Source organism: Lepidochelys olivacea, assembly GCF_965140295.1.
Source record: "Lepidochelys olivacea isolate rLepOli2 genome assembly, chromosome: 1".
In the NCBI taxonomy this organism is placed as follows: domain Eukaryota; kingdom Metazoa; phylum Chordata; order Testudines; family Cheloniidae; genus Lepidochelys; species Lepidochelys olivacea.
The window spans coordinates 277,192,379-277,214,952 of NC_140411.1; the positions used below are offsets into that span (position 1 = coordinate 277,192,379).

Consider the following 22,574-nt stretch of genomic DNA (forward strand, 5'->3'; position numbering starts at 1 on the left):
CAACCTTCAAATGAAACTGGGTGGAGCTCAGGGAGTGGGTAGCGTGGAGGAGTAGGAAGAAACAGAAATGTAGGTGAGGACAAGATGTAAAAGGCCTCATAGGTGACAACAATGTAGAAGATTTGCTAAGTGATCATGAAGTGCTAGAATATAGGATGTAATGACGGGAAACAAGGAGGGAAGACTCTACCAGAGAGGAGGAAAAGGAAGATGTTTTTTCAGCAGAATTTTGTATAGATTGGAGGAGGGACAGCTGGAGCCAGGAGACCGGACAGTAAAAGCTTACTGTTTATTTAATTAGTTAATTTAACTAGAGGGTTTTCTGTAGTCTTACCACAGTAGTATACAAATGCTTCATTAATCATGATGAACTTAATTTCACAATATAGTGATGTAGTAGAGAAGTAATTTAGGTGAGAGGTGACCAGGGAATGTATAAAGGTTTAGCAGTGGAGACGATAAGTCAAGGGTAGATTTGGAAAAGAATGATAAGGAAGAAGTGCCGGGATTTAGGTATCTGATTAAGGCAAGCTTCCTTGCCTGAGAAGTGATGCTTTCCTAAATCAGTGACTCAGCGAGAGATTAGCATGTGCGGAGGAGGAGAGGTAAGAATTAAAGGTGAGATACTGAAAAGCACCTGTATGATTTAAGAGCACAAGTCCCATTGATTTTCAATTCTAAATCATGCATGTGCTTTTGGAAATTCCACTCTAAAAGATAACAACAAAATTATAGGCCTCAGAAACAAGGAGGAGAATGGAAATAAAGGACGAGAAGGCCAGCGATTAGGAGAAAAAAACGATATGTTCAAATTAGGAAAAATGGAGCTGGTGGCTGGACACTGCAGAAGAGATGTCAGAGAGACATTTAAAAGTGCAAGACTGGTTGGAGTGGGGAGAGGTCTGGAGTAGAAGTAGATTTAGGGATAATTAGCATTGGAAGTCAAAACCACAAGAAGAGTCATAGTGACAGAAAAAGGGAGGAGGAGATTGAAAACAGGTCACTGTGATCAGGTCTTGCACTATATGACCACAAACTGGGCATTGGTGTAAGTATTTTAGTCTATCCTTCCAATTTGTCAAAGCTATACTATATTCTAATTCTCTCTAAAAAATCCCATCCACAATTTTGCATTACCTAGGCATCTAGAATGTTAATAGTCTTACATAAAAATGATCTACAAGCTTGGTTACTGTCCTATTTACTGCAAAGTTTCTGACATTAATTAAAATATTAATTAGTATTGGACCCATACCTGAACTTTGCATGACTATTTGACAATAAATCACTAATAATCACTGCTAAAGGCACACGACTAATTAAGGCAATTGAGAAGATATACTGGCTACTTATTCACCCTGTCTCTTAATACAAATATAAGGGGATAGGAAATGAAATTGAAAGGCTGAATATTTAATAATCATAAACGTTTTATTTTTAACACAATATTCCATTTTGCTTTCAGAATTCTCTGCCACAAGATGTCACTGAGGTCAACACCTTCACAAAATTCAAAATGGATTGAACATTTATGTGGATAATGAGAAGACCCAGAGGTATAATAGCAATGATTAAAAAACAAAAAAAATTAACAGCCAAGAGTTTTCAAAGGGATATAAACCCTCATGTTTCAGAGCACAAGTCAAGCTCTAACTAATTGGGTTGTGATGAAATTTTTCCTGGGGGCAGGTTATCCAATAACTGACCACTTCAAAGTTTCCTGTACCTTCTTCTGAAGCAGCTAGTGCTGGCCGGTGGCAGAGACAGGATACCGAAAAAAACAGACCACTAGTCCGATCCAATATGGCAGTTCTTATATCCCTGTTCTTTCTGTTGATGTTTTAGCTTGTTGTAGTACAGTGGCTCCATTTAATCCACAGCACTCAATTTTCTTTATGAGTATATTATGTGGCACCATATCAGATGCCTTACTAAAGTTGAGATATACTGTTCTACTGCATTTCCCTTATCCACCCCGTGCCTGGGAGAGTACAGGGTAGAAAGAGATAAATGAGTCATTGGGCTTCCTTGACCAGGAAAGGGAGGGATGGGGGAAGAGAACAGCTGAGAACTTGAGCTCCCTTCTCCAGTAGGAACTTTGCTAACAGTCTCATTTTGGCTGTCACTGTCTCAGATTTTAGTTCTGAGTTCTAGATCTCAGTGAATTGCATCTCTGTCTTGAGGACACAGAGCTGCTTGGATTGCAATAAGTGCTGAAGAGGCTGTTCCTCATAGTTCTCATTGATCCTAATCAGAGCTCCTTTTCTTTGTGCCGCACTGCAGAGGCATAATGGGAGCACCAGCTACCTGCCCCACCACACCCCTTGCAGGAGAAGAACAGGAAAATAAGAAAACATGGTGTGGGAAAGAAAGAAAGAAAGAAAGAAAGAAAGAGGGGATATAAGAGAGAAAGCGAAAATAAAAGGAAGAGAAAGATGGCTCACGGAAGCATAATGGCAAGATGTGAGGGGCTGTGACGTGTAGCAGGAGTAGGTGAGGGAGGAGGGGCAGAGAGCAAGGTAGGAAAGACAAGTTGAGAGAGAGAGAGAGAGAGAGAGTTTTGCCTTTCTGAGTCCAAGACCCCACGTGTTTCTGAATTCAATATAGTATTCAGCTACAGTAAATGTGACCATGGAACAGGGTACTCACTTGAGCCAAAGGAGGGTTGTGAATGAACGATGGCAAATGGGGACAAGCAGAGAGACTCTAACTTGTATTTTTGTCTATACTGGAATTAACATCACACACACACACACTCTTGGTTTTGTATGCCTTTATTATGAATAGTCTTCTGAAATCTGTAACAAAGACAGAAATACAAGGGCACTACTCTGAATTACAATTCTCCCTGAGTTCCTGGGATGTGCAGAGGAGGATGGCAGGGGAGGGGCCTACTGCCACTCACAGCATACCCCACCCCTGTTTCACACACCCCTAAACACAATACGGCTCTGCCAACATTTTGTTCCTTCCTGTCCACTTGTTTGCATGGTGGTGGTGTCTGTCCTCCCCTTTGCGCCCAATTCCCACTTTGGGATAAAGTTACATGGCTATCCGGGGGATGAAGGGAATACATGCCCCTCCCCCCGATGTTTATCAGGATGGTCACATAGGGCTAGGATTACAACCTAGGCCACAATTGTTATATGTTGTATTATTTAATAAAACAGACACCCACTTTTCATCATTATATGTGAGTCAAGGTTTCTCCATATATATTGTCCAAGATACGTTGCATTTATGAAGTTTTTTAATTGAATTATAGATAAGATGCATTCATTATACATGTATTTATTTATGAACAGTTCATTCAAGTGTTCATTACAGGACTTTGTATCTCTGTACACTTATGAGCACAGTGGGCTCAACCCTACTTCCTTTCATCTCAGTGGGACTTTTGCCATCAATTTAACTTAGTGTAGGATTAGATGCAATTTTTGGGGTTTTTTTTTTGCCCTTAGTGGATTTTCTGACTGACTGTATTCCAGCTGTATCGTCATTTCACCCTTTGTTTTAAATGTTTTTTAATTATAGTAGCAAAATATAGATTTTAAAAAGTATTCCTTATGGTTTTATATCTACTTTTTTTCTTTTAGGACATCAGTTTATTGGACTTTGGTTCAAGTTCATATAAACTGAACAGTCAATATTAATGTCAATGGTAACAGTCTGATCAAAATTTCTAAAACCAGCAATTTGATTTACTTTTTGTTGAAATCACCTCTTTCACAATGATATGAACAATCTCAATGAACTCCACTAGTTATACAGTACTACTGAACTACACAAATCTGCCTTCGTCTTTTAATATCCCTTACACTTCCTATGCGGTCTTTTTTTTTCCACCTGAATTTCACTTACGCTTGAAAGTCACATTTTCCAAAATCTACATCCAAAGTATAAATAGCATATGAAATATAATATATTACACAACAGATGATTCCCCAATTTTCCTCAATTAGTTTTACTATGCAAAGCAAAACTTGAAGCTTAAAAAGTTAAGTTTTTTATGATTTTTAATAATTAGAACCTTTATTTCCAGTGTTGATTCCCTTGTTTATTTCTATGACATTTAAACAGTGATAAAGTTTCCCCAGAACTTTGAAAATACCATTTGCTATTAGAGTCCAACAGTCATCACTATCTCCATACCCATTTAATAACTGAATTCATGGCAATACGTGCCTTGATTGGGACATATGTACTGGCATCCGGGTGGTTATAGAAATCAACTTTCCCTAAATATTTTTAATGAACTTTTATGGAAGAAAGACAAGAAATCAATTCTTTAGGAGTACAAAACTTTCCTTTCATAATTAAAGAGTTAGACAAAAATCTGTTTTTTAGGAAATGAATGATCAAAGGATTTGGTATAGTTTACAGGAGAATCACAGGTTACAATTAACTAACAGACAAAAATCTAATGATGTTAATTTTTTGAAGTGATTTAGCATTATAAATAAATATGTGAAACATAAAGGGAAAGTTTCAAGTAAGAAAGAATCAAATATACATGTTACTAGACATTCCAAAGGCTGGCATCCTATCCCGTCTATATGAGAATGCAGTTAGACAGGCAATTCCATCAACTCATTTTAAAGTGAATATTGAAAGAAACCACAACTTACTTGAAGATCCTGCTGAGTGTCTGTGTGGCTGATTATTTTTTTCTCTGTTCTGAGTCAAAGCACTTCCACTGGTCATGGAAATAAGGTCTAAATCCGCATCTTCTCTGCTTACAGGGCTTGCCTGGAAGCAGTGGGAGAGAATGTACACAATCATGAAACAAAATATGACATTTTCTGAATGCAGCTCACATTCCTCAAATAAACAAACAGACTCTGTCAAACAACCTTCTTCAAAATGATACCACAGTCCTTTATTGCTGCCTCGGCTGAACAAATGCACTATGTCAAAGCATTTTTGTAAATAAGAGCTGATCTTAAAATTGTGGTTTGCGATCTGAGTCAGTACAACAACAAAAGAAAACTTTTCAGTACAGTAATTTTGAAGAAAATCAATCTTGCAGACAGCTGATGAAACCTTAAACAGCTTAAGATCATTTACTGACCAGTCTATAATTTAAGTCATAGCTGAATGCCAGAAATGTCATATCAAATTATTTTCTGCAATATTTATGTTTTATCCAGGGCAAGTATCAATTCTATCAATCAAGCATGCAGTAAGTAATTTCATCTTTTAGTGGTTTGCTACTTAACCATGGCCATCAAAGAGCATTTAAATTATACTTTGAGTATTATATTAATTATAATCTTCTGGCATGTAATGGTGGTACATAAGAATGGCCATACTGGGTCAGACCAAAGGTCCTCCAGCCCAGTATCCTGTCTACTGACAGTGGCCAATGCCAGGTGCCCCAGAGGGAGTGAACCTAACAGGTAATGATCAAGTGATCTCTCTCCTGCCATCCCCTTCCACTCTCTGACAAACAGTGGCTAGGGACACCATTCCTTACCCATCCTGGCTAATAGCCATTAATGGACTTAACTTCCATGAATTTATCTAGTTCTCTTTTAAACCCTGTTATAGTCCTAGCCTTCACAACCTCCTCAGGCAAGGAGTTCCACAGGTTGACTGTGCGCTGAGTGAAGAAGAACTTCCTTTTATTTGTTTTAAACCTGCTGCCCATTAATTTCATTGGTGGCCCCTAGTTCTTATATTATGGGAACAAGTAAATAACTTTTCCTTATTCACTTTCTCCACACCACTCATGATTTTATATACCTCTATCATATCCGCCCTTAGTCTCCTCTTTTCCAAGCTGAAAAGTCCTAGCCTCTTTAATCTCTCCTCATATGGGATCTGTTCCAACCCCTAATCATTATAGTTGCCCTTTTCTGAACCTTTTCTAATGCCAGTACATGTTGGTGATGGACAGGATATATGAACCTAAATACAATAACATAAAATTGAAATGTTTTCTCATTTTAGCATTGGGTTCTTGATCTTGGGGGCTCATGCAGCATGGCATAGAAACACTGACCTGGAAGATACCATAGTCCATAGATAACACTTTTAGGAGCTTGAACCTACATGTACTTAATGAGAATTCCCTTAGGTAGAAGATCTGAGATATTAATCCAAGCAGGGGATATCCTGCAACACCTATGCTTAGGGACCTAGACAGTCCACTGTGCTTTTATTGTCAGTTCTCTTCCTAGTAGGGAGTGATATATTTCTAAAACAAAAGCATATGAACAATATACATATTGTTTCAGAGTCCCCATTTTGGTGAGGAGTGGTAATCTGTCAAGATGTATCTCCTCAATGAAAACAATGATAGGAATTATTTCTTCTCTGAAAATACCTATTTTGATAGATTTCCATTCTGGGAGACTAAACTGCTGCAGATATGTCAAAGAAAAAGAACTGCAATAGGAAGTGTGAGACGATAAACACAGTAAACATACATCTTGAACAGTAGCAATTTTATGTTACATTATTACTATATAAAAACACACACACTCACACATGTATGTAGGTGTATACACATTTTGGGATCAATTATGACAATATGTGTCAGCTTTAGGGATCCTCAGCAGGAACTCAAAGTTATTGTGCCTCAGTGCAGAGAGAGAAAGTCTGTTGTACCATCCTTGGTGTTATCATGCCCAAGTCAGGTAAACCACGGCTCTTGATCCTCCCTCCTTCCTCTGTGGAGTCTAGCAGCCACGGTAATGCAAGATAGATTTCAACAGTCTTTGCATTCAAAACAGCACAAGAACTAAGATTTCTCACAGCCTTTGTGATGACTTTCTGAGAAATGAAGTCTGTTCCAGATAAAAGCTCAGGGGCTTTTTTACATTGATCTTGTGAAGAAGGTCTTCACCGCACCAGATGTGAGTAAAGGAATGACATGAAAAGGGATATTGACTAATGAAGGTGGGACACCATCACCAACTTTGGAAGGAATTCAGGCTGTGTTGGGAGCACCATCTTGTCCTTGAAAAAAACATTGTGTAAGATGGAGGTTTTAAAGGCAACCTGCAAAGGAAACGAAGAAGGGCGGTGTCCTTTTTAGCTTGTTTACAATATGTAAAGGGGGCCTAAAATGCTATTTCAAAAGAGGGAGGAGCTCTACAATTAAAATTTTGGGTTTTAAGCAGATTCTATGGATGAGAGGAAAATTAGGAGACTTATGATATGACAAGTACCAAAGAAATAAAACCTAACCTGCTCAGGCTGGACACCATTGTGAGAAAAGTAATAGTACCTTATGTCAGAGAGACATAAAAGAGACAATAGTCATTGACTAGAGAGCAATCTGTAAGTATTAAATTCCTGATTTGAGCTGGACAGGTAAAAGGTATCATTGTAAAAAATGGACATTGTAATCTCCATTCAAACTGCAACTAAATACTGACAGGTATCAATGATGTGTAAAAGGAAATTTCAGAAGCAGAGTAAAACGATAGACAAGATTTAGAAAAGAGAAAGTAAATGAATCCACCTCCACGTTAACAGAGTGCAAGCAAGAGAGCATGCATGTAATGGAATAAACCTGGCATTAACTCAGTCTCTGAGAGACAGAGTGATTGGTTTTATTTTCTGAGTATCGTGCTTTTTCATATCCTCACACCTCAATCTCCCTCTGTCAAATGAAAGCTGCTGTTTTGCAGGATTTGTAGACTGTCTACACCACATTGCCTTTGTGACCTTTAGCATTGCCAGATAAAAGAGGATTTACTGAAAGATGTAACTGGGGAGAAACACTAAAATACATTCTCCACACACACACACACACACACACACACACACACACACACACACACACACACACACACACACACACACACACACCCGGTCTCCGCAGTGCTATTAGGATTTTCTCCTTATCTGTGAAGTTGTGGAGTCACAGTATAACAGCTCCTGATCTTGGAGCTCCCGGAGAAGAGGAATTAATGAGCTGTGAGTGGAGTGTATTTTCATGTAGTTACATTTCTATTCAAGATTTAAAACTTCAGAAAACCCCATGTTAGAGAAAGTTGTGGGATCAAGCCTTGGGCTCCTCAACCCACAATGCACAAATTGTTCCTTTAATTTTTGTTCTCTCACTTTTCCAGACACCTTCCCCATTATTGCAATTTCTTGCTGGAGCTGTTATAAACTCTGAAGTACAACCTCTCATCCTCTAGGGAAGGGGCAGGCAATAATTTTGGCAGGGGGGGCCACTCCACGAATTTTGCTAAGTCGTCATGGGCCGCACATTTCTATGAAATTTATGTTGGGGTGCAGAAGGGGAGGGCTCTGGGAGGGAGTTTGGTTCAGGAGGGGTCTCTGGGCTGGGGAGGGGATTGGGGTACAGGAGTGGGTGCAGGGTCTGGGTGCGAGTTTGGGTGTAGGAGGCAGTTCTGACCTTGGGCGTGGGGTTAGTGTCCAAGAGGGGGTGTGAGGTGCAGGCTCTGGCCAGGAGGTGCTTACCACAGGCGGTTCCTGGCTGGCAGCATAGTGGGGTGCTTAGGCAGGCTGCCTTCATGCCATGGCCCCACACCACTCCCAGAAGTGGCCAGCTGCTGGCACCATGGCATGTCTTTGCATGTCCCTGGTGGGGCGGGGGAGCAGGTCTCCATACACTGCCCATGCCTGCAAGCACTGCCCCTGCAGCTCCCGTTGGCTGGAAACCAATGATTCAGTAATTTAAACAAGTATCCATTCTGTGGGGCTCTTATCCAATCTATCCACCAACAAACCTTTTGAGAATGCATCCCTCACTTACAGACACATTTACACCAGATTTAATAAGGGTTGCTGGCTTTATGACTATTAATATTTCTTACTCTGCAGGCTAAAATAAAGATAAGAATAATCACATCAAAAGATGGTCAATCAAAATATTAGCTTTTAAAAATTCTTTACTACAGAACAAAGTTTCATCCAGCACCTGGAAGCGGCCTAATCCAAAGCCCACAGAAGTCAATGGAAATAGTCCCATTGATTTCAGTAGACTTTGGATCAGGTCCAAGATGCGCAGCAGAAGTCCAACACATTTTTTTTTAAGAACAATGGAGGTAAGCATCTCACCTGAATTCATGACACTATATTTAACTTTTTCCCTATTTCACCCTTGGCCTTATTTTATAAAACATCCTTTCAAATTAATTGGAATTTTTTTGACTCCACAGGAAAGTCTATCTGTATTGAATATAGCTGTAGTTTGTACATTTGATTATTACTTTGTTAAATTTTCAAATCTTCTGAGAGAAAAGGCTATCTATACATGTAAAAGATATGTGGATGTTTTTGGTATGATCATCAGTAATTAACTAGTTAACAACATAATTATTTGGAGATATGATGTATTAATTTAGATGGAATAAATGGGCCAAAGGTGTTACCATAACCCAGTCCCTGTTGAACATTAAACAGTGTTAAACAAAGTACAGTGTCTGGTATACAAAGACCTCAGCCTGCTTAGTACCAGGGCAAACAGACCATTAAAAGTCCTTTTAACTTTTTAGTAAAGTAAAAGAAAAGAAGGAAAAACTGTTAAAACTTTGTAAAGTATTAAATAAAGCTTTCATTTTAATATTTATTGTTCCCTTTTTCTTTAGCTGGAGAGAGTTTTTAGAAGGAAAAAAACCCCTTGTTTGGAAATCTCTTAGGTGGTATCCAAGGGGTAATAACCATACTTCGGGGGTGTGGGGAAAGAGAAGAAGTTAGATGAAATTGATTGACGCTGTTGTTTTTGCTGTTGTCAAAATATGATCCTGTTTTATCTCAGGTGGAATTTGCGATTCAGCTGAAGCTGCTGGGGGGGGGTGTGCCATGATCTCGATCCCACTCTCTGGCCCGGTCTGGTCAGGACATCTCTCAGGATTTGGATGACGAAAGCCATGAGTCCCAGAAGACCAGGATGAGGTGGGGTTGGGTTTGGCAGCCATGATGGTGAAACTTGCTGTAGTAACCTCTGTCTTTCATTCCATTCTCTCCCCAAAGTCTCCTTCTTCAAGGACCCACAAAGAGAATGGTGGTGGAATAGCCCATTATTGTGTTTACCAGTTAGGCCTAATATTGGATACACTTATTCTGGCTCATTAATTTCTGGTTCCACATCTTTTGTGATTTCAACACAGTCCTTGAGATACATCAAGTGGCCTTTTTTTTGTTTGGACTAATTTAGTCTGTCTGGTTCTCTTGCATCTGTTTGTAACATTCATTACTGAAAACAACTTGACCTACTCTCGATCAATATTTATTATTATGGGTTACTGTAGTATCTTATGAACTTTCATACACTTTTTACAATTCAGTTTACAATTAGGGTAAATTTGTCAGCCCAATTATCACAACAGGTAATAAACACCTTGTTAAGATGAAAAAGGAAGTGCACTCTACTCTAATACCCCAATTCAGTTAAGTCCTTAATTTAACATGCTTAACTTAAACATGAAGTCAATGCAACTACTTATGTGCTTAAAGTCAGGCATGTATTTCAAGTACATTGGAGAATTAGGAGTTTGGTATTAGTTCTTCAGTCTGTCTTGAAGACTCAAAACAGTGTACTAGACAAAGCTGCTTTTGCAACTAGAAGGTTAGGACTTCATTTTTTGCTACAGTATTTAGACTTGGAAGGATTAGACTTTTATTGATAAAATGTTGGTAAACATCCATTTCACTGTACACACAGAAAAATACTTCCAATGATAATCATCAAAATTTACAGACAGGCTAAGTAAGAAAAATACTGCTTGAGAAATTAGTCGAGTTTGTGAATTTTGACATGTGACATTGGCAATTTGTGTTTTAGCAGTATAAAGTTTAACATTTTGAGTCTCAATGTCTGCTGTCACTAAATAACCTCACACCCTCATAATTCTGCACAACTATGAAAACTTAAATTGAAGGGAAAAATTAAAAATGTTTGCAAATAAATATTGATATTATCCATCAAAATTATCAAAAATAAAAACTGAATTTTGCTAAATCTAATGATATTTTAGGGGTACCATGCCCCGCTTTTTTGGTGGGAACATTTTCTCTTTTACCTGCATTTTGCCCTCCTTTTTCATTATGAGAACTGCTAAATGTTATTTTTTTAGCCTTTAACAGAATTACATTATAAACATATTAGGAACATATTCAAATTTCAACAATTAAAATACAAGAAAGTTAATGTACTGTGACAGGGGCGGGCCAGATGGCTATAGGAGAGTAATTTTTTTTTTGAAGCAGAAAAGTATTTTATTTGCATAACACCTACAAAGAATCACCAAAAAGGAAAAAACAAAACTGTACAACAAAACAAAAGCAAACGCAAGGTATAACACAGCAGCCTTCAGGAGGGAGAAGTGTTCAGGCTAGCCTGGGCCCAGAGCGGGGGGCTTCCTTGACACTCATCGTCTTCCACCCTCCTGAGTTACCTGGTGGCCTAGAGCTGGGGGCTTCCTTGACACTCGTGGTCTTTCACCCCCTCGAGTTACCTAGTGCCAAGCCCAGTATCACCAATTATTCCTCTCCAGAGAGTGCCCAACAAGATGGGCACAGCTGCGGGGTGGGCAGTTTGGGGGAGGGGGGGACGTACATCCACGTGTGATAGGACCCCTCCTAGGTGATGGTGATGATGGTATCCACAGCGGCAACGGCTGGGGCTGGGGTCTCTTGCTCTTCCCCTCAATCAAAGGGTCAGACGGAGGGAACCGGACGGGGTCACTGAGCAGAGAACCTCGGACAGCGCCTACCGCTCCTCGAAGGCATCAAGGGAGTTGGTGGATGCCGCCCAGAGGGAATCCGCCCGGATTCGTGAATGTACTGAGGATCGGAAAACAGCCCTACAGTTGCAGGATGCTTCATTGGCCAACTGCCTCTCTCTGGTATTATAGATGGCTGTTTTAGCTAGGGCTAGGAGGAGGTTAACCAGGAGATCCCACGACTTTGTGGGGCCACGGATGGGGAGTGTGTAAATAAAAAGGTGAGGGGAAAAGTGCAGCCAAAAGCATAATAAAATATTCGTGAGGAGCCAGAAAAGGGGCTGCAACCTGGCACTCTCTAAATATACGTGTGTCAGGGTTTCCACGAGGAGCACGTCATCGGCGTATGCCAACAGGACCAGCCGCAGCTCCGGCTCCCGCAGCACCAACCCTGTCAACCTCTTTCGGAGGAGACAGAGGAAAGGCTCGATCGCCAGAGCATACAGCTGGCCCGAGAGGGGGCACTCCTGCCGTACTCCTCGCCCGAAGTTGACCGGTTCAGTCAGGGTCCAGTTGAGCCTAACCAGACACTCTGCGGAAGCGTACAGGACCCAGAGAAAACTCACAAACTGAGGTCCGAATCCAAACGCCTGCAGAGTGTCCAGGAGGTACCCATGGTCCACTCTGTCGAACGCCTTCTCCTGATCGAGAGACAGGAGGGCGAATGACAGACCGTCTCTACGCCCGAGTTCCAAAAGGTCTCAGACTAGAAATAGGTTGTCAAAAATGCTGCAGCCCGGGACAGTGTAGGTCTGGTCTGGGTGGATCACGTCCACCAGCACGGACCCTAGCTGCAGCGAAATTGCTTTCACTACGATTTTGTAGTCCGTGCTAAGGAGCGAGAAGGGGCACCAATTTCATAAATCGCGGAGGTCTCCCTTCTTCGGCAACAAGGCGAGCACCGCTCGCCTGCACGAAAGAGGGAGGATCCCACCCTGCAAGGACTTGGCTCAGACAGTGGCTAGGTCTGGGCCGTGTCCCAGAAAGCGCGGTAGAACTCTACGGTCAGCCCGTCCATGCCCGGAGATTTACTGGTGGGCATGCGACTGAGGGCTTCCGAGAACTCGGCCAGGGTGAGAGGCAGCTCTAGTCGGTCTTGGTCGCCCACGCTGACCGTAGGGAATTCCTCCCAGAGCACCCCGCAAGCGCCAGGATCGGTCGGATCCGGGGAGAAAAGGCTTGTGTAGAAGTCACGGGCCCTCCCACACATCTCCACCGGATCCGTGAGGGGGGTGCCATCTTCTGCTAGAAGGCAGGTAACATGTTTCTTGGCCCCCCTCATTTTCTCCAGGGCGTAGAAGAAATGGGAGCCGCAATCCACGTCCCGAAGGAGGCGAATGTGGGATCAAACAAAGGCACCTCGGGCGTGATGGTCCTTGAGGGCCCGGAGCTCCTCCCGCTTCTCCCGGCACGCTCCGCAGAGGAATGGGTCCTCGGGGCTGGCGGCCAGACGCCTCTCCAGCTCTAAGACCTCCCGTTCCAACTGCTTTATTGCCGCATTTCTCCGTCAGCTGGTGCCCTGGGTGTAGTTACGGCAGAAGAGCTTGGCGCACACCTTCCCTAGATCCCACCATCACCGGGCCGAGGGAAAAGCACGCCACTGCTCTCGCCAGGCCAGCCAAAACTCCCAGAAGGACGTCACGAAGCCCTCATCCTCCAACAGGCTGTTGTTAAAATGCCAATAGGCCGGCCCCATCCTCTCTGCACAGAGGGAGGCTGTTATGGTGGCTAAATGATGGTCGGAAAATGGGGCCGGCCGAATGTTGGAGGAGTGGGCTCGTGAAAGATGGAAACGGGATAAATAAATACAGTCCAACCGAGAGTGGTGTGACTGATGGGCCTCCACCTGGACAAAGGTAAACGTGGAAGTGTCATCCAGGTGGTGGTCATGCCAGACATCCACAAGGGAGTGATGTTCGACTATTTCTCAGAGAATGTTCGCAGCAGCCGGGCTCAGCTCGGCCCCTGAGCGGTCCTGTTCCTCAAGGGTGGTGTTAAAGTTCCCTCCCAGGACTAGGCACTCGTGAGAATCTAGGGTGCCAAGGAAGTCGGACACTCGCTGATAGAATTGCGGCCGCTTTGGGCTCGTTGTGGGGGCATAGATGTTAACGAGGTTGACCACGAGCCCCTCCATACGGACTCAGAGATGCAGCAGGTGGCCCGGCACGGCCTCAGTGACCCCTAGCACCTCGGGCCATAGGGTGGGGGAGAACAGGGTCGCCACTCCAGCTTGTCGAATCGTGACGTGGCTAAAGTAGACCCCGTCCCCCCACTCCAGCCGCCAGCTGTCCTCGGCGGTCGGATCCGTATGGGTCTCCTGCAGGAAAACCAGAGTACCCCCCTTCCCGAAGGTAAGAGAGCATCTGGGACCTGCGGAGAGCCATTCTACAGCCTCTGGTGTTCAAAGTTGTGATAATGAGAGGCGTCATGAGGAGGGCTGGGGGGGGTGGGCATTCCTTGTTGGCGGGGGTGTTCGCGGCCCCCGGCGGGTCGCGCAACAATCCGTGACCCATCCCGTAAGTGAGTAAATCATCACGGAAGCTGTGGGCCCGCCTGTAGGCTGCGGCACCGTGCCTTCCTTTCCCTCTACCCTCCTTTATAACGGCCCTTGTGGCCTGGAGGAGTTGATCAAAGTCCCCCCATAGCTGGAGAGCCAGCTGTACCCTGTTGCAGGAGCCATGGGTGTCTTCTAAAAACTCCCGCAATGCTTTTCACAGCTCATGGGGGTGTGGGGTTATGATTTCCGGGTTATTCCCTGGTGGGGCTCTTAATGCAGCCTCGTGGTCCGCTGAGGCGGGCAGGCAGGGTGTGGACCACCGACGGGGCATCTGACAGGCTAAAGTTATTAGGTCCGTCTCAAGCCTTGGGGTAAAAGGGGATGGTGGAGGGAAAATTGCAGCTCCTAATGGGTCGCGGCAGGAAAATGCAAAGGCTGCTCCTTGGGGGAAATCCGCAAAAAATGGGAAAGAAATAACCCCAGGGGCGGCAATAGCATTGCAGGAAGAGGTGGATTGGGCAGGGACAGGGGTGGGGGCGGGGGCAGAGGCGAGGCTCTGGGCTTTGGGAGGCAAGTAGCTGAAAGGTGGCGCCCCCTGAGCAAATTCGAGGGTTAAGGGGGCTCCCAGTGATGCTAGGCGCAGGCTCTGTGGTGGATTTGGCAGCCATGGCATCAGGTGGTGGACCACCTTCTGTAGGGTGCCCGCCCGGGAAGGCGGTTAGGGGGAGGGAGCATGGGGAAAGGGGGACTGGGGTGAGGTTGCCCAGACTGAGGCCAGCCGGCAGTAGGTCATCCTGTCCCTGGGTGACCGGGGTCAAACCTAGGGCCTCAATCTCCTCATACATGGAGGAGAGGATGCCTTCCGCCACCCCGGGGTCTCTCCTCTGGAGCCCGCCTCGACGGTAGCTTTGGGGTTCGCGTGCGTTCGGGTGATATTCGGGCAGAAGGGGCTTCTTCAGGGGTCTCGGAGGGAAGGGTCTCCCGTGGAGGGGAGATCCTATCTTCCAATGCTATTTTGTCTTCCCCTCCCGACACCGGTGGATGGATCTCACTCGTGGGCATAGCGGAAGGCTCAGTGTCAGTGCCTCCCTTCCTGGTCTTCTGGGGGGCCTCCGCATCGGATGGATACAGCGGAGCTCGAGCCTTCCACTTGCCTCGCTTCCCCTGGACTAGGGACCAGCCCTCCATAGCATCGTCTGGGGGCTGGTTAGCAGGGGTCACGGTGGGGGGCAGAGGCGATGGTTCAGGGGTTCAGGGGGGGTAATGGTGAGGCAGCATGAAGGGGGGGGTCTCCTTGGGGCGGGACCTCTCCTATGCCCAGTAATATCTTTGCTGCACCCTCCTCCATAGGCTCTACCAGATTGGTAATAGCAAGGGTGGGACTCCCTTGCTCGTCTGGGCGTTGTAGGGGAGGTGTCTCTTGGGCCTGGACGGGAGCGGCGGTTGATCGAGCAGGAGGAGAGGTGGTTTCAGGTGTTGGGCGGCCAGGGGTGCCGGCAACGACGGAGCCAATGTCCTGCCGGGTCTCGGGGGTCTCGGATGCCCCTCCCCACTGGGCCAAGGGGCAGTCTCTTCGGACATGCCCCGCTGATCGGCAGAGGTAGCACCAGGCCTCTCCCGTGGAGTAAAAAACCCGATAGCGGGCTCCCTGGTAGGGGACTAGGAAGGACCCCTCAAGCGCCTTTCCATCACGCGCCGCTGGCGGCAGTAGAACTTGCTGGCGGAACGAAAGGACGTGACGAAGAGTGGGGTCCTTGCAGCCCAACGGGAGAGGGCTGATGACGGCAACGGGTTTCCCCAGGGTGGAGAGAGCGGGTAACAGGGCGGCATTGGGTAGAAAAGAAGGGACGGAGGTCAGAACTAGGCGGACGCACAGGTCCTCTAGCGGTTCCAGGGGAACAAACACCCCCCCACCGCCAGACCCTTCTCCACCGCCTCCTGGGCGGCAGCCTCCGATGCTAAGAAAAAGACGACCTTCCCATACATTTTGGAGGCCGCTACAATAGCCGTGGGTCCTACCACCCTCGCCAACGCCCGCACGTAGGTCTCCACGTGGGGCAAGGCGGGCACCAGGAGCCAACGGACGCCGTGCTTCCTGGTCATGGTGAGGAAGGGGCCCTGGCCGCTATTGATGGTAGCGGAGGTGGTGGGTGGGCGAGATGATGAGGCGGCAGGCGGTGGGGGGTCTGCTACCACCCGGGCATATGCCCTGGGGCTGGGGGAGGGACGTTCGCAGAGCTGGTGGAGGCAACAGCGGGGAGAAACGCCATGGTCGATGACGAGGCCACAGCGGTGGGGGTAGCCCCTGCCATGGAGGGCCTGGTGGTTGTAGCGGGGCCCTTTCCCTTCTTCACACCCTGGCCTTTCCGGCCAACTAGGGTGGCTCTCCTAGAATCTGGGGGGGCAGTACGCGTAGCAGCATCAGTAGTCGCCCCGGTGCCTCCTGCTGCCGATGCCCCAGCGGGGGCGGTGTCAGGTGTTTTGGCAGCAGTGGGGGGGGGGGAGGGAGGCTTGGGGGTTGGGCAGGGGGGTAGGAGGAGGAGGGGCAGCTGAGGTTGTTAGAGGGGACTCACCCCTCTCATTCCCTGCCATCGTGAGCAGGGAGAGATGGGGAGACACCAGAAGCGGGGGGGGGAAGCAGATTAACCACTTCTCCCTGTTGGGCTGCAGGCAGGGGCGGGGGCAAATGGGTTGGACTGGACAGGGGGAGGAAACAGGAGTTGGGATCAGGTAGTAGGGGCAAACTGAGCGGTGGGCAGTCCAGGGGGAGGGAGTGGGGGGACATGGACCCATGCGCGTTTGTCCAAAGAGTCTCGTTTGGTCGGCTGTCGTTTCCGGTCCGGGCGGCGGAATTCAGAGCAAGCAGTTGAATCTAGAGGCAGATGGCAAGTTGCCAGCAGGGACGGACAGCGGGGGGGCCGTGACGGTTGTAGTAGTGTTGGGGGGGGCACCGATGGATCGGGGGCCAGCTCCTTGCCACACCCCCTGTGCCCCTACAAACGCAGTTAAGACACAGTCAAACTCCCCCCACACGAGTACAGTTCAAAAGTTTCTCAGTCTTACGGCCCCCTCCACGATGATTTGTAGCTTCCCTGGGCGATTCCTCTGTCGGCTGCCTTCTCTCCCGGGCTTTGTGGAGCATTCCAAAAAATGCCAAGTAGGTAAGAAGAAAAAAATAACTTATTGGTTAATTACAGGTCCACAAACGAACAGCAAACGGCTGGGTCTGGGGGCTTCCACTCCCCTCCTCTGGGGAGCGGGTCGGCAGTCTCCCACCCCCACCCCCACCCCGGGGATTTCAGCTGGAGCAGTAGCAGTGTCCGAGGGGGCTGGCAGCCGACCAGCACTTGAACGGCAGCAAAAAAAAAACAAAACGAAGAAAAAGCGGCTGGCCCGGTCGGGGGCGGGTGGGAACTGAAGCAGGGTCAAAAAGTAAGAAAAGCCCAGGCCAGGAGGAGAGGATAGAAAAGGAGATAGCTGAGCAGCAAGCGAAGGAGGTCCCTCTTCCCTGGGTATGGGAACAGGGAAGGTTCCAGAACATCACGAACCCTCTGGAGACAGTTAAGACAGGCTGCTTAGAACACCAGCAGCCAATCAAGAAGCTGCTAGAATCAATTAAGGAAAGCTAAAAAGGGCACCTGGGTTTTAAAAAGGAGCTCACTTCAGTTTGTGCTGTGCATGTGAGGAGCTGGGAGCAAGAGGCACTAGGAGCTGAGAGCGAGAACACAGACTATTGAGGACTGAGGTGTACAAGCATTATCAGACACCAGGAGGAAGGTCCTATGGTGAGGATAAAGAAGGTGTTGGGAGGAGGCCATGGGGAAGTAGCCCAGGGAGTTGTAGCTGTCGCACAGCTGTTCCAGGAGGCACTCTAGACAGCTGCGTTCCACAGGGCCCTGGGCTGGAACCTGGAATAGTGGGCGGGCCCGGGTTCCCCCCAAATCCTCCCAACTCCTGGTTGGACACAGGAGTCGTTGACCTGGACTGTGGGCTCAGAAAAACAGCCAAGCTGAGGGCTGCCGTGAAGCTCCAAGGCGAGCAAATCTGCCAATAAGCACAAGACCCACCAAGGTACAGCAGGAACTTTGTCACAACTGGTGTCGGCAGTGGGATCTGGTGTCCAGAGCACGGAGGAAGAAGGAGGGTGTTTGGAAGGAAGGAAAAAAAAAAAAGGAAGAGGGTCTATTTTTATTTTTTTTCACCACAATGAAGGAGGTTGTGTGGGCACTGACACAAGCCACGGCTGCCCAGCAGGAGGCTACTCGTATCCAGGCAGCTGCCTGACAGGAGGCAGTGGGGCTCCAGCAAGAGACTAATTGCCTGTTGATGGACCAGACTGCTCAAGACTGGGCTATGTTGCGGGAACTGGTAAATCAGGTAAAGGACCTTACAGAGCTGAACCGCGGCCACGATGGGACGCAGATCATGTGGGCCAGCAATTGGCTGCAGAAAATGACATGGGAGGATGATGTGAGGCATATCTCCTGGCCTTTGAGAGGACAGCCCAGCGGGAGGCTTGGCTCCGAGAACAGTGGTCTGGCATCCTCGCTCCATTCCTGTGTGGGGAGGTCCAGAAGGCCTACTATGATTTGCCTGAAGAGGCTGCGGCAGACTACCCCGAGCTGAAAGCAGAGATCCTAGCCAGATCTGGGGTAACGACCGCAGTGCGGGCCCAGCAATATCATGAGTGGAGGTACCAGGAAAACAAAACCCTGCGCTCCCAATTATATGACCTCATCCATCTCGCACGAAAGTGGTTACGAACTGAGTCCCTGAGTCCGGAGGAGATACTAGAGGTTCTGGTAATCGACCAGTACATGAGAGGACTACCGCCAGACCTTCGTGCCTGGGTAAGCCAGAACGAACCCTCCACTTACGACGAGGTTGTTGTGCTGGTAGAAAGGCGAAGGACAGCGACCAGTTAAGGAAGAAGCACCCTGGGTTAAACTAGCAGCACCAAGCCCTAGAGCTCGGGTGACTGGGCCACCAGGAGAACCCAGGTGCAAAGAGAGAGGGGCTGAAGGCCCACCAGAAGCCACAAAGAGTCGGAGCACTGAGGGGGAAGAGGATCGTGATGTTAGACTACCCAAACCAAGAGACCGGGGAATGCCTAGGGCTCCATACAGATGTTACGCCTGCGGGGAGTGGGGACACATAGCTGTACAGTGTTCCAATGCCGAGGAGCCTATACAGTGTAACCTGGGGAACTGGGCAGACCCATGCTCCCTAATCCACCTTGTGGGGGGTCTCATTAACCCCACATATGTACACTAGACCAGTGAAGCTAAATGGGGTAGAGACCACAGCACTGGTTGATTCGGGGAGTGCTATCACGCTTGTCTCAGGGAAGCTCGTGAAGCGTAGTCAGCTGTTGTGAGCTAAGTGTACGGGGATAGCATGCGTCCATGGGACAGTTGGTTATTACCCCACCATCCCAGTAAAAATCGAGATTCAGGGGAACACTACTGAGGTAGCAGCAGGGGTAGTCCCTAAACTCCCAGACCCGGTGCTCATAGGGAGGGACTTCCCAGGGTTTGGAGACTTACTCCCCGTAGGGGAATTGGAGAAAGGGGGAAGCCCTGAAAGTAGTGAGGCATCCACGGTAGACTGTCAACCCACAACCTTCTCTGAAATATCCCCCCAGATTTGTTCTCCCAGACAGCGTAGAAAGACGAAAAGGGAAAGAAGGGCAGCTAAGGCCTTGGGAACCCGAATACTGGCCCAAAGCCAGAGGATCGCTCTCGTAGGTAGGCGGACCCAAGCAGCTGAAAACGAGGCCACCCAAGAGGGAGAAGCACCCGAGTCTGACTCACACCCTAACGTCTCTGCACAAGTAGAGACAGCAGAGACTGGCCCCCTAGATCTCGGGCAGATTAGCCCCGGAAGAGGAAATTTTGGACTAAATAAAAGGATTATATTCAAGAAAAAAAAAAAGATCATGCTTGTTTTTCATACTGCATACATATTTGGGAATATCAGCTATTAAGGTTTAAGTGCTGATTTTAGAAAGTTTTACAGTGAAACAAACATCTTACCACTAGCTGAACTCGTCCACCATTGAGTATGTCTGGATCTAAGTCAGGCAAGAAGCGATTGCTGTGTAGTGATAAAAAACAGAGCAAATACTTCAGAAACACCTTAACTATACAGATTTCGATAAGATACCTTCCTGGAAGTACTATTGCTCAATAGAGAAAGCAACATATTCAGTTAAATATGATCAATGATTATTTTTATTTTATATCAAGGCATATTATTTTTTAAACATCTGAGTAGCTCAAATATAGTCATCAGTTATTTCAAGCTAGCCAAACACGTAGTTCTCAAAATGCAAATCAGTCAATGACTGGAAACAAAAAATATAGCGGTTTGCTGAATAAGTATAAATTACAGCCATAGACTCTGATCCAAAACCCACTGAAGAAAGTGAAGACTCCCTTTGACTTCAGTGGGCTTTGGTTCAGGCTCACAATTATCAGGTCTAATCAAATCAGTTGTTATATTTATCTTCTGTCACAATGAAGTTGTTTAAGTCTATCAGCTGTTTTACACATTGTGTTCCCATTGAAGTCAATGGGAGTTTTGCCACTAACTTCAATAGGAGCAGGATTGGACAAAATATCGATATACAGTGTTGTAGCTGTGTTGGTCCCAGGATGTGACACTCTGAAACAGATGTGGCAGAGACCTAAAGATGAGCTCTGTATCAGCGCAAAAGCTTGTCTCACTCACCCATAGAAGTTGGTCCAATAAGATATTACCTCATCCAGCTTGTCTCTCTAGTACTAATATTAATGTCCTACACATCAGAGGTGCTGGAACTAGGGGTTCTACCACACCTCCCGACTTGAAGTGGTTTCCATCATATACAGGATTTACAGTTGGTTCAATGGCTCTCAGCACCCCACTTTAAAATTTGTTCCAGCACCCCTAATACGCACATTTGCAGAGGTAACTTCAGATTTTAAAACTTTTCCTGCGGCGGACATATTTTCTTACTTTTGAAAATCATCCTGTTTTCCTTTGCAAAATGTTTTCATTTTAAAATCAAAAGCAGTGAAAAATCACCTTAAACACCTGGAATCCATGAAGCTCACTATGAGATTATTGCTACTTACTCATCTGATATACACAATATAACAATGTAGAGAAAGATTATTTTTTCTAAGTGAAAAAATATATCAGTACAGTAGTTTTCTTCAGAAATTAGTATTTTTGCTTCTTAAAGAAATAGGTTAAATAAAGCATACTAGCATGATTTTTCTTTTTAAAAGAAAAGTCACTGCAGTTCGCAGTGACTTCAATGGCCAAATATTTATTGGCTATTGACTTCATGAACAAGAAATGGTAAATGCACTGTGTTTATGTTAACATCTCTGTTTAAGGAGCAACAATATTTTTAATAAATCTATACTTGTATTTTATCTAGTTAATAACCAAAACAAGTTAATACAGAGGAGGGGCGTTTTACAACCCCTTATCCAAATGTAGTATAGACTTGTCAAGGTTGTATTTTCTTAATTTGTTCTCTGTGTTTCAAAGATAAAATAAAAATACATATTATCCATTTGTAAAGTTTTAATTAGTTCCTTAACATATCCTAACAACGTATGTACAGTGTATCTAATTAGCTATTACACTAAAATAATTTGAATGCATTATATAACAAGGAAATTATGCCCCACGTGAAGAACATATATTTTTCCTATATTCTTCATAGAATACAATTCCTCATATTTGTGGTGAAAAGTTACTTATATATGTTATCATTAGATATTGCATTCTGGTAGCATACCAATTTCCTATCAGTTGCAGAAGAGGGATCCATAGAATTATTAAATCAGTTCTAACGGGAGTCTGTTTGGGACCTCAAAAAGAAAAGGAGGACTTGTGGCACCTTAGAGACTAACAGATTTATTTGAGCATAAGCTTTTGTGAGCTACAGCTCACTTCATCCACTGAATGCATCTGATGAAGTAAGCTGTACCTCACAAAAGCTTATGCTCAAATAAATTTGTTAGTCTCTAAGGTGCCACAAGTCCTCCTCTTCTTTTTGCAGATACAGACTAACACGCCTGCTACTCTGAAACTTGTTTGGGACCTGGTATTGTGATGTGCAGGCCTTTGGCTATAAAGCCATGTTTGTTTTAGGACAATACACCTAGGTTTCACTTTACAAGAGGTATTTAACATACACAAATCTAATTTAAAAGCCAATGAACTCACCATTTAACATTGCTCAAACTGGTTGCTTCATAATCTCCGACCTGTGTGTGAAGCCATTGGTATGTAAATTCTTTGCTCCTTTGTAATTTCTCAGCTGAAGTGGTATCCAAGTGGACAATATCTTCTTCCCTCCCTGGGGATGA

General features: G+C 45.8%; 1 protein-coding gene across 1 annotated transcript in view; it reads right to left on the bottom strand.

The window, feature by feature from the left end:
- LRRIQ1 (leucine rich repeats and IQ motif containing 1) overlaps positions 1-22,574 on the bottom strand; it is a 182,454-nt gene that overhangs the window by 19,065 nt on the left and 140,815 nt on the right. Inside the window, exons 24-27 of the mRNA XM_084650345.1 lie at positions 22,432-22,564; positions 20,241-20,301; positions 17,269-17,334; positions 4,629-4,749 (exon numbers count right to left, since the gene is read on the bottom strand). Of these exons, the coding sequence (XP_084506471.1) occupies positions 4,629-4,749; positions 17,269-17,334; positions 20,241-20,301; positions 22,432-22,564 (381 nt within the window). The remainder of the gene's footprint in view (positions 1-4,628; positions 4,750-17,268; positions 17,335-20,240; positions 20,302-22,431; positions 22,565-22,574) is intronic.